The following is a 12,904-nucleotide window of genomic DNA, read 5'->3' as shown; positions in this document are numbered from 1 at the left end:
ACGCTCAACAGTACCTACTGTTCCTTCAGATAGCAGAAACAGCACAAGAATCAGAACCAATACTCGCAAACATACTACGAGAATATTACAAGTTCAAGAAACTATTCCAGGAAGAATTGGATACAGGATTGCCAGAATACAGCTCATATAACTACGAGATCCTGCTACAAGAAGGGAAACAGCTCAAATTCTTTCCTATCTACGAACTAAACAAGGCTCAACTAGAAGCACTTCAGGAGTATCTTGATGAGAATCTTAAGAAAGAATACATACAATCATTGCAATCATCAGCAGAATATCTCATTCTATTTGTATCTAAGAAAAATAGCAAGCTTAAGCTATATATAAATTATAAGCAATTCAACAATATTATAATTAAGAACTGATATCTGTTATTACTCATCAAAGAACTATGAAATAGGTTGCAAGAAGTATAGTGATTTATAGTTCTGAATCTGAAAGAAGCTTATAATCTGATTAGAGTAAAGAAAGAAGAAGAATGGAAAACTGCTTTTAGAATATGCTATGAATACTACGAATATTTGATTATACTCTTCGATTTAACGAATGCTTCAGCTTTATTTCAAGAAATAATCAATCACGTTCTATGCAAGTATCTAAATCAGTTTATCATTGCTTATTTCAATAATATTCTTATCTATTCTTGAATACTTGAAGAATATAAGAAACATGTGAAAATAGTATTGCAAACGCTTCAAGATGCAAAACTCCTTGTGAAACTCGCAAAGAATCACTTTTATATACAAAAGGTTAACTATCTCGAATTCATGATCAAGCTAGAATGCATTAAGCTATAGAAAAACAAGATAGAAGCTATTAGGAATTAGCTAGTTTTCAGAAACATTAGGAATATTAGATTTTTTCTCGGATATATTAATTTCTATAGACAGTTTATTAAGAACTATAGCCGAATTGCACACTCTCTTACAAATCTTATCAAAAAAGAACAGCCTTTCGAATGAATCTTCAAAGCATAAGAAGCCTTCAATAAGATCATTAGACATATTATCTCAGAACCAGTTCTATATAAAGCAGATCTCTACAAACTCTTTGAAATTGAAACTAATGCATTGGAATATGCATTCGGAGAATAACTTAGCTAGCAAAACAATTAAGAGCATTTAAGAATTATAAGCAACTTCTCAAAGAAGTTGAATAGCTCGGAAATCAACTACAGAATCCCTAATCAGAAACTTATAGCAATAGTGAAAGCTTTCAAGAAATAGCAATACTACCTCATTAGCATATAATACTCGATTATAGTTTATTCAGATTACAAGAATCTAACTATATTCATAATAACTAAGATTTTGAATAAGCAATAAATCAGATGAGCAGAATTCCTCTTATAGTTCAACTTCAAGATTGTATACTGCAAAAGCTCAGAGAATAGATGAGCAAACGCTTTTAGCAGAAGATCAAACTATTGAAATACAGACTCTTCGAATATATAGAACATCTTCACTCAAGATGAATCAGGAAATCTCATCAACGTATATAGAGAACTGAATGCTACCCTCAGAATTGAATCCTCGGAGAGAGATCCAGAATCAATAACTTCGAACGAATAAGATAACTACATCAAGAATATATACAGTATACTAGCATACAGGTATTAGAGAGTTAGAGCAATCTATAAATGCATCAAAAGATACTGAAACTTACTAAGCTTTAAGAAAAGAATTGAAAGCATTTTATAATAATGTAATAGCTGCAAGAAGAATAAAGCAGAAAGATATAAGCTTTACAAACTACTGCATTCCTTGCTAGTATTTACAACTATTTAATGATCTATCAATCTAGATTTCATTACTAAGCTATCTCTCTTATAAGAACTCTTAACTAAAGTGCAATATAATAGCATTCTAGTAATAGTTTGCAAACTGAGCAAGTATGCTTACTTTCTTCTTTATAAGAAAAGCAGTATAGCAGAGGAACTCGCATATACATTTCTCAGAACAATTATCGCTAATTATAGCATGCTAGAAGAAGTAATCTCTAATAGAGATAGGAAGTTCAACTTAAAATTTTAAACTTTACTTATAAAACAGCTCGGAATATATCACAGAATATTTATAGCATTTCATTCGCAGATAAATAAACAAATAGAAAGAATAAATCAGATTATCAAATAATATCTTCAATACTATATCAACCAAGAATAGAATAACTGAATTAATCTATTGCTTCTTATACAGTTCGCTTATAATAGCGTAAATATAAGCATAATAAAGAAATCATTATTCTTCATACTCTATGAATATAATCCAATAGCTTATTATAAAGCACTGCTAGAAGCAGATGCAGAAGCTGCAGATAAAAGGATTAAGAAGATTAAGAAAGTTTAGAAGAAACTCCAATCAGAATTACAATTCATTCAAGAACGAATAATGCAGTATGCAAACTCCAAAAGAATTGAGAAACCAATCCTACAAAAGAAAGATAAGATCTATCTACTTCGAAAAAACATTAAAATAATAAAATCTAGCAATAAACTCGATTATAAGAAGTTAGGATTATTCAAAATCTTATAATAGATCTTCTCAATCAACTACGAATTAGCATTACCTCATGGAATGAGGATATACTTGGTTTTCTACATCTTACTGCTGGAATCAGTAGCATAGGAAATACTAACAGATAATATAGCAGAAGTGGAAAATAATGAATCAGAGTATGAGGTAGAAAAGATTCTTAAGTATAGAAGCATAGATAATACAAGGGAATATCTCGTCAAATGGAAAGATTACTCAGCAAGCGAAAATTCTTAGGAATTGCAGAAAAATGTTAAAAATGCTCAAGAAAAGATAGCTGAATATTGAAAAAGGAAAACCAGCATCTAAGATGATCGCTCCGCCCCGAACCGAGATTCAGAGCTTTCAGAGATCTTATTCTCCAGAAAACTCAACTAGTCAACTACAGAATTCCTCAGATCTACAGAATTCCAGTTAAAACTCTTAAAAGAAGAATCTCCAGCTACAACAGCAGATTTCTTAGCTATCACAGCCTGCACTTCGGTAGCAATACGCACCCTCTCAGCTTTAGCCTTCTCAGCCTCCTCTTTCTCAAGCTCTTCGAGATTCTTGAAACCTCGATGAATAGCTCGAAACATCCTCTTATATCACATTTTCTTTTGTTAATGCAGTCAAAGCAACTTCAATTCCAACTCTTCTATCTCATCCTCCAGCTTTCAATGCTGAGTAGAGGTAAGAAGGAGTTCAGCAGCATTCGTTAGCTTCAGAACATCGCACTTAGCGCAATTCTGGGAAACGCATTCCGAGCAACGGAATGAATCGTAAGAAGAAACAATATACAATTGCAGGCCTCGACTATTGCAATAAGAACAGGGATGTATATCGAAACCGTTTGAAAGAATAAACTGAAGAAGGAGATCTTTCTGCTTCTTTTTATCGGAGCGAGGATTCGAGGATTTCGGTTTCGCAACTTTGTTGATTCTGTTCAGCATCTCGATTAGGAAGGCAAGATTATGAATACAGAGACTTGCTAGGATACTTACAGAAGATCGTTGGGAATAACGATTAATAGAAGGAAGATGATATTATAATCCATCCAACATGCAGATTACGGAAACAAGTTACGAGTAATAAGGATCAGGTATTAAGAATCCAACGTTCTGACAAAGTATTGATTACATAATCCAGAATTAGGATTGTAAAGAAGGGAGGATTGTTGGGCTCGCTAGCGATTCCAACGAGCTTCATACCTTGGATCGCTAGACTCGCCAGCGATCCCACCGAGCCGTACTGAAGAGCTGGATATATAAGAACACGTTCATTACCATTAGATGGATTCAGTACATAGCTCTTCAGTTATCAATCTAAGTATTCAGTTCCATACACTGAGTAGCTCCAAAGGCAGTGAACACTTGCATCGCTTATTAGGACTTGTACGGTTCCGTATTCAAGGACTTGACACTTTGATACCGCTCTTGTTAGCATAAACCCTTCGTGTACTTAGGAATCTTCGGATTGCTGCAGTGCTCATTACACTTCATTAGAATTATCAAAGATTTCCTTAAAAGCTTTCTCAAAGCTTACAAAGAAATCGAATATATTCTTAATATCCTGAGTATGCATATTGGAGTTATTCTGATGCTCTAAGTAATTATATAAAGAAGATTTATACTAGATAAGAGCATTCTTTTCAAAACGAGTTTCTGCAAAAATAATCTTTTCAGATTTCATAATAAACTGAGTTGTATAATACAAAAAGTATGCTCTACAATAAATAAGAAACTCATATAATATCTTCTAATTACTATTATATATAACAAGCTTATTCATCTTATATACTTTCCCAGCATTACTAATAACTATAGAGATAAACTATGCTTGCTAAGCTTATTAAGCTAGCTGAGCTTACTAATTAGCAATAGTAGCACTCTAAGCCTGCTGCTAGTTGCACAGATTCTGAATATGCTAAGTAAGCTAATATATCTGATTAACCAGTTCTTCCTGAGTAGGGGCGTATGAGAACGAAGAGGATTCTTGAAAAGCTATCGTATTCCGTATTGCTCAAAGGATAATACTGAATGTTATAACTCATTCAACATGCAGGTCACGGAACAGGTCACGAGTGACAAGGATCAGGTGTTAAGGACTCAACGTCCTGACAAAGCATTGATTATATAATCCAGGGTTAGGGTTATGAGCACGGCTAATCAGGAAGGATAGCTTCAGGTATATGCTATCCAGAGCTAGCAGGATAACTTGGATATGTTGCTATCCAACATATTCATACTGAAGAGCTGGATATATAAGAACACATTCATTACCATTAGATAGATTCAATATATAGCTCTTCAGTTATCAATCTAAGTATCAGATTATTCTCTACTCTGATAGCTCCAAAGGCAGTGAATACTTGCATTGCTTACTGAGACTTGTACGGTTCCGTATTCAAGAACTTGGCACTTTAACACCGCTCTTATTAGCATAAACCCCCTTTGTATACTTTGGAATCTTCGGATTGCTGTAATGCTCATTACATTTTAACAACTCTTGTTCAAGAACGGTTCAGTGTTACTCTCTTGAGCAATACAGAATATGATAGCTTCTCCAGGAATCCCTTCGTTCTTGTATATCCCTATTCAGGAAGAACTGGTTAATCAGATATATTAGCTTACTTAGCATATCCAGAATCTGTGCGAACAATAGCAGGCTTAGAGCGCTACTATCGCTAATTAGCAAGCTCAGCTAGCTCAATAAGCTCAGCAGGCGCAGTCTATCTCTGCAATCATCAGTAGCGCTGAAAGAGTATATAAAATGAACAAGCTCGCTATATATAACAGCAATCAAAAGATGCTGCATGGATTCCTCACTTACTGCAGAGCATATTTCCTGCATTATAAGACTTAGTTTACTAAGGAATCTGAGAAAGCTATTCTTGCAGAAACTCATTTTGAAAAGAATACTCTTATCTAATACAAGCCTTCTCTATGTAACCACTTGAAGCATCAGAATAACTCCGATGCATATACTTAGAGTACTAAGGATATATTCGATTTCTTTGAAAGCTTTGAAAAAGCTTTCAAAGAGATCTTTGATAATTCTAATGAAGAATGTACTACAGCTCAGCAGCTTATGAATCTCAAGCAGACCAAGTTAGCTTCTGCTTATATAATCAGATTCAAGCAACTCTCAGCGCAACTTCCGTAGAAAGATAAGAATCTTATGAAGCATTATTATAAAGAACTTAAGAATAATATTAAGAATAAAATCTTCAAACAGAATTAGCTAGAGAACTTTGCAATATTCTCTAATCAAGCAATCTGCATTAATAATTATTTGTATAAACAATAGATAGAGAAATCAAAGAAAGAAAAAAGCTAGATTTGGAGGTTTTCAGCTAATATAAGCAAGAAACTCCAAAATAAGAATAGCAGTTGATATAGCAGTACAGCTTAGAGCAGCACTATGTATGCTGGTTTCATGAAACTCGATGCAGCTAACAAGCAGTATAGCAAGAAGAACAGCATTACTTACTATAATTGCAATAAACAGAGATATATAGCATGCAATTGCTATCAATTCCGAAAGAATAAATAGCAATCAGTTCAGAAAGAATGCTAAATAAATATTGCTTAGCAATAGAAATTCAATTAACTAAGCAAAAATATTCTCTTGAAGCAAATATCGAACTCTATTAATTATGAAAGTCTCAGCTGAACATTCTGCTATAATAATAACTGCTTAATACATCTCTCGAGTAAGAAAGGCTTAGAATGGTTTCCTTAGAAACCTAGGCGCTGCAGACAAATAGCAATAGCAGAACGAGAATGCATGCTTAGCATTTCTATGAATAGCAACTCGAACTGCTCTGATATTGCGGAATAGAGCATTCAAGCGTTGAAAGAAGAGCTTAGCAACAATACCCTTCAACATTCTTTATTACTTATACTAAGCATTATAACTAGGAATATAAACAAAGGATGATACTCTCTTGATTATTAGTATGAATACTTAAACAATATCGAGAATGCTTCTCAAGCAATAGAAAGATTAAGCTAGAACAAGCAACCTAATAGTTTACCAGAATCTCTTATAAACAACGAACTCAAGAAGCTTACAGAAAGATTTTCCTTCGATATTGAATAAAATAAGGAAATAATATAAATTAAATATCTTATCTATAGAATAGGATTAGAGAAGCTCTTTACCTGCATTCTCTTGCAAAACATCGAAGCATAAGAAGATAAGAACTCTTGAATCAGCTTACTTTACAATCTATACTACGAATTAGCATGAATCTTCTGTATCTATTATAGCTGCAGAATGCATTTCTTGGAGAAGGTGCAATACGAATAGTTCTCTATTAGGGAATCAGAACAAATCTTTTAGGCTATTGGAGAATAGGAATTCCGCTTTAGGGAGGTTCTTAACAAGCAATACTATAATATATATATCGGGCTACTGAATAATTGCTTTATGCAATGCATAAATAAAAAGATAGAGTGATAGCAGTATAAGATGATATTCTGTATAATTCATATTAATGATAAAGTTTGTAACTAGTATTAATAGAAGAAAGATTAGAAATAATAATAATATGAGCAAAAGCAAGCTAAGAAGCTTGCTTAAGAAGCAGCAAAGCAAGCTTAGAAGAATAAGCAGTTCTCAATGATTTCAAAAGAATAGAATCGCTTGTAAAGAAACTGCAAATAATCAAACTGAAATAGTCTTTATATGAAGCTTCTAGAACAGATTATGCTTATATCAAGTTCAATATATACATTCAAGGATACAAATACAGCGTACTATTGAATAGTAATGCTTAGGGAAACTTCATATTCTCATATATTATTAATCAAGCATAACTACAATGGAAATGAAAGAGATGCTCATATATCCTCAGCACTATAAAAGAACAATCTGTTGCATACAACTAAGAAGTAATCAATAAGAAGACTAATTATCTATTTATCTTGATTCAAGAATGCATAATCAGAGCTTTCTTTGATATCATGAATACAGCACAGTATGAGCTGATTATAGAACTTCTATAGCTCAAGAAGCACAATCCTCAAATCGATTGAACTACTAGCTAGCTTTCATGAGAACAAGCTGTATCCAGAGAGATAGTTGCAATCAATAATGCAGGATCGAAGCTAGTTATTGAAGAATACTCGGGAAAAGAAGCTTCAGACAACTTCATATATACTTCCAAGTCAGCAGGGCTGGCAGTTCAAGGAGAAGAACCTAGTAACAAGCGAACCCAAACAGTGCCAGAGTGCTAACAGATTAGCAAAACAACAGAAGCGAAACCCTCAGCAAGTCAGTTCGCTTCAGAGCGACGAGAAAAAGCTTCAGAATATGAATTGTAAACTCATACAGGAAAAACCTCGAAACCAGGCCCTCGAGCGCTCGGTTCAGCCCGGAGCGAACGCTCAAAGCCCTCGAAAACGCTATCAGAAAAGAAGCACGCTCAACGGTATCTACTGTTCCTCCAGGTAGCAGAAACAGCACAGGAATCAGAACCAACACTTGCGAACATACTACGAGAATATCACAAGTTCAAGAAACTGTTTCAGAAAGAATTGAATACAGGATTGCTAGAATACAGCTTATACAACTATAAGATCCCGCTACAAGAAGGGAAATAGCTCAGATTCTTCCTTATCTACGGATTAGATAAAGCATAGCTAGAAACACTTAGGGAGTATCTTAATGAGAATCTTAAGAAAGAATATATATAATTATTGCAATTATTAGCAGAATACTTCATTCTGTTTATATTTAAGAAAAATAGCAAGCTTAGGCTATGTATTAATTATAAGCAATTTAATGATATTACGATTAAAAACTGATGTTTATTGCTACTTATTAAAGAATTATGAGATAGATTGCAAGAAGCATAATGGTTTATAATTCTAGATCTAAAAGAAGCTTATAATCTGATTAGAATAAAAAAAGAAGAAGAATGGAAAACTGCTTTCAGAATATGCTATGAATACTACGAATATTTAGTTATGCTCTTTAGTTTAATAAATACTCCAGCTTCATTCCAGGAAATAATCAATTATATTCTATACAAGCATCTGAATTAGTTTATTATTGCTTATCTTAATAATATTCTTATTTACTCTCGAATATTGGAAGAATATAAGAAATATGTAAAAACAGTATTGCAAACGCTTCAGAATGCGAAGCTTCTTGTAGAATCTGCAAAGAGCTATTCTTACGTACAAAAAGTCAACTACCTCGGATTCACAATCAAGCTGAGATGCATTAAGCTATAGAAAGATAAGATGAAAGCTGTTAGAAACTAGCTAATTCCCAGAAATATCAAGAATATTAAGTCTTTTCTCGAATACATTAACTTTTATAAACAGTTTATTAAGAACTATAGCTGAATTGCATACTCTCTTACAAATCTTACTAAAAAGAAGCAGCTCTTCAAATAGATTTCCAAGGCGCAAGAAGCTTTCGATGAAATCATCAGATATATCACTTCAGAGCCAATTCTATATAAAGCAAATCCTTATAAACTCTTTAAAGTTGAGACTAATGCATCGGAATATGCATTTGGAGAACAACTTGATCAGCAAGATAACCAAGAACATCTAAGAATTATAAGCAACTTTTCAAAGAAGTTGAATAGTTCGGAAATCAACTACAGAATTCCTAATCAGAAACTTATAGCAATAATAAAAGCTTTCAAGAAGTAGCAATACTATCTTATTAGCATATAATATCTGATTATAGTTTATTCGGATCATAAGAATCTAACTATATTCATAATAATCAAGATTTTGAATAAGCAATAAGTTAAATGAGCAGAATTCCTCTTACAATTCAATTTCAAGATTATATATTGCAAAAGCTTGGAGAATGGATGAGCAGATGCTTTCAGTAGAAGATTAGACTATCGAGATACAGATTCTTCGAATATATAGAATATCTTCGCTCAAGATAAATCAGAAAATCTCGTTAATATATATAGAGAATTGAACGCTGCTCTCAGAATAGAATCTTTGGAAAAGAATTCAGAATTAATAACTTTAGATAAACAAGATAATTACATTAGAGATGTATACAGTATACTAGCATATGAATACTAGAGAATCAGAGCAATCTACAAATATATTAGAAAATATTAGAGTTTATTAAGCTTTAGGAAAAGAATTGGAAACATTCTATAATAATGCAATAGCTATAAAAAGAATAAAGCAGAAAGATACAAGCTTTATAAACTACTGCATTTCTTATTAGTGAACCAGAACTAGGGCGCCGTCGCCCTCGAAAGAAAAAAAGGGACAAACAGCTACCGAAGCAATGGGCAAGGGCTCGTGCAACCCAAGCGTGCCTGTGCAGATGAGGACAGCAAACTAAGGCCACACGGGCACAAGAACAGGGTGAAAAACCTGTCTTAGACCTGTCCAAAGGGTTCAAAATTGAAAAGAAGAGAAGGGATGCTTTTTTTTTTTTTTTTTTTTTTTGCTTATAGCTAAAGAATTTGAAAAGTGGGTGGTATCCTTTATATGTATGAGGACCCTTGACCCACTGTACTCCATGTCCCACGGACTACCACCCTGGCCACCACCACAACATTAGTATTTACAACTGTTTAGCAATTTATTAGTTTAAACTTTATTATCAAGCTATTTCTCTTATGAGAACTCTTAACTAAAGTGCAATACAATAGCATTCTAATAATAGTTTGCAGACTGAGCAAGTACGCTTATTTTTTCTCTTATAAGAAGAGCAGTACAGCAGAAGAACTTGCATATACATTCCTTAGAATAATTATTATTAATTATAGTATATTAGAAGAAGTGATCTCTAATAGGAATAGGAAGTTCAATTCAAAGTTTTGAACTTCGCTTATAAAACAACTCGGAATATACTACAGAATATCTATAGCATTTTACTTACAAATAAATAAACAAATGGAAAGAATAAATTAAGTTATTAAATAGTATCTATAATACTATATTAACCAGGAACAGAATAACTGAGTTAATTTATTATCTCTTACATAATTTGCTTATAATAGTATAGATATGAATATAATAAAGAAATCGCTATTCTCTATACTCTATAAATATAATCTAATAGCTTATTATAAAGCATTGCTAGAAGCAGATGCAGAAGCTGCAGATAAAAGAGTTAAGAAGATTAAGAAAGTTCAGAAAGAATTTCAATCAGAATTACAATTCATTCAGAAACGAATAGCACATTATGCAAACTCCAAGAGGATTGAGGAACTAATCCTATAGAAGGAAGATAAGATCTATCTACTTCGAAAAAACATCAAAACAATAAGATCTAGCAATAAACTCGATTATAAGAAATTAGAACTATTCAAAATCTTATAACAGATCTTCTCAGTTAATTACGAATTAGTATTATCTTATGGAATAAGAATATACTCAGTTTTTCACATCTCACTACTGGAATCAGCAGCACAGGAAATACTAATGGATAATATAGCAGAAGTAGAAAACAATAAATCAGAGTATAAGGTAGAAAAAATCCTCAAATACAGAAGCACAAATAACATAAGGGAATACCTTATTAAGTGAAAAGATTATCTAGCAAGTAAAAATTCATGGGAATCACGGGAGAACATTGAAAATGCTCAGAAAAAGATAGCTGAATATTGAAGAAGGAAAGCCAGCACCTAAGACGATCGCTCCGCCCCGGACCGAAGCTCAGGGGCCTCCGAGACCTCGCTCTCCAGGAAACCCGACCAATCCACCACTGCATTCCCCACATCCACAGAATTCCAATCAAAACTCTCAAAAGAAGAATCTCCAGCAACTACAGCAGATTCCTCTACAACCACAGAACGAACCCCAGCAGCAACGCGAGCCCGCTCCTCCTCAGCTTTCTTACATTCCAACTCCTTCACACTGAAAAGGCTTCAACAAATAGCTTTTATCATTCTCTCAAACTACAGATGCTTCTGCTTCCGCAAACGTTCTACCTCCGCAGCAGCATCGCGCAGCTGCTCCTCAGCACTTTCGAGTTGGTTATCCAGGCGTTAGTGTTGAACGCTTATCCGACGAATTTCCGCTGCGCTCAACCCTTGAACGTTGCACCGAGAGCAACCCAGGCGGATACATTCGGCGCAGCGAGAGGAATTCTTGACGGAGACTAGACAAGACTGAATACCATGATCCTTGCAGAAGAAACAAGAAGGCATAGTGATAGCATTTTGAAGAATCAAAGAAAGAAGAGAATCCTTTTGTCTAGTTTTCTCAGCACGAGAACGAGATTTGTTGATTCTGTTCGACATCTCAATTAGGAAGGCAAGATCATGTATACAGAGAACTTGCCAGAATGCTTATAAAAGATCGTTGGGAACAATGACTAATAGAAGGGGGATAATGTTATAACTTATTTAATATGCAGGTTACGGAACAGGTTACGAGTGATAAGAATCAGGTGTTAAGGACTCAACGTTCTGACAAAGCATTGATTATATAACCCAGAGTTAGGATTATGAGCACAGCTAATCAGGAAGGATAGCTTCGGATATATGCTATTCAGAGCTAGCAGGATAACTTGGATATATTGCTATCCAACATATCCATACTGAAGAGCTGAATATATAAGAACACGTTCATTACCATTAGATAGATTCAGTACATAGCTCTTCAGTTGTCAATCTAAGTATCAGATTACTCTCTACTCTAATAGCCCCAAAGGCAGTGAACACTTGCATTGCTTACTGAGACTTGTACGGTTCCGTATTTAAGGACTTGGCACTTTAACACCGCTCTTGTTAGCATAAACCCCCTTTGTATACTTTGGAATCTTCGGATTGCTGCAGTGCTCATTACACTGAACCATTCTTGAACAAGAATTATCAAAATATAATGAGTACTGCAGTAATCCGAAGATTCCAAAGTATACAAGGGGTTTATGCTAATAAGAGCAGTGCTAAGTATAAGCCTTGAATACGGAAATACAACTGTAATAACTGTGCAAGTATTTATTGCTTTTAAGGCTATCAGAGTAGGAGAGTAATTTGATACTTAGATTGATAACTGAAGAGCTATATATAGTGATTTATCTAATAGTAATAAATGTGTTCTTATATATCCAGCTCTTCAGTATGGCTCATCTTGGCTCACTACTGATTCAGGTGATTCGGGCTCACTGGATCACCTAATAATCCAGTAATCCATCCCTATCATAACCCTAACCCTGGATTATGTAAGCAGCACTTAGTTAGAATGTTGGATTCTTAACACCTGGTCCTTGTTACTTGTGATCTGCTTATGACCTGCATGTTGAATGAGTTATAACATTATAGCAATAATAAAAGCTTTCGAAAAATAGCAATATTATTAGCGCATAATACTCAATCATAGTTTATTCGAATTATAAGAATCTAATTATATTCATAATAACTA

At 33.8% G+C, this 12,904-nt stretch overlaps 2 protein-coding genes across 2 annotated transcripts; both read left to right on the top strand.

Annotated features, from left to right (window-relative positions):
* Positions 1–674: 674 nt before the first annotated feature.
* M406DRAFT_234560 (uncharacterized protein) lies at positions 675–971 on the top strand (the record flags this gene model as incomplete). The annotated part of the gene is made up of 2 exons (XM_040915986.1): positions 675–770; positions 849–971. Coding segments are annotated over 2 exons (219 nt in total), but the record flags the coding sequence as incomplete, so codon positions are not given.
* A 4,557-nt stretch (positions 972–5,528) lies between these two features.
* M406DRAFT_251160 (uncharacterized protein) lies at positions 5,529–5,699 on the top strand (the record flags this gene model as incomplete). Its single annotated transcript, XM_040916746.1, has 1 exon — positions 5,529–5,699. A coding segment is annotated over one exon (171 nt), but the record flags the coding sequence as incomplete, so codon positions are not given.
* Positions 5,700–12,904: the final 7,205 nt, after the last annotated feature.

Source organism: Cryphonectria parasitica, assembly GCF_011745365.1.
Source record: "Cryphonectria parasitica EP155 unplaced genomic scaffold M406scaffold_2, whole genome shotgun sequence".
In the NCBI taxonomy this organism is placed as follows: domain Eukaryota; kingdom Fungi; phylum Ascomycota; class Sordariomycetes; order Diaporthales; family Cryphonectriaceae; genus Cryphonectria; species Cryphonectria parasitica.
The sequence above is the reverse complement of the archived record's forward strand: the minus strand, read 5'-3'. Positions and strand labels throughout refer to the sequence as shown.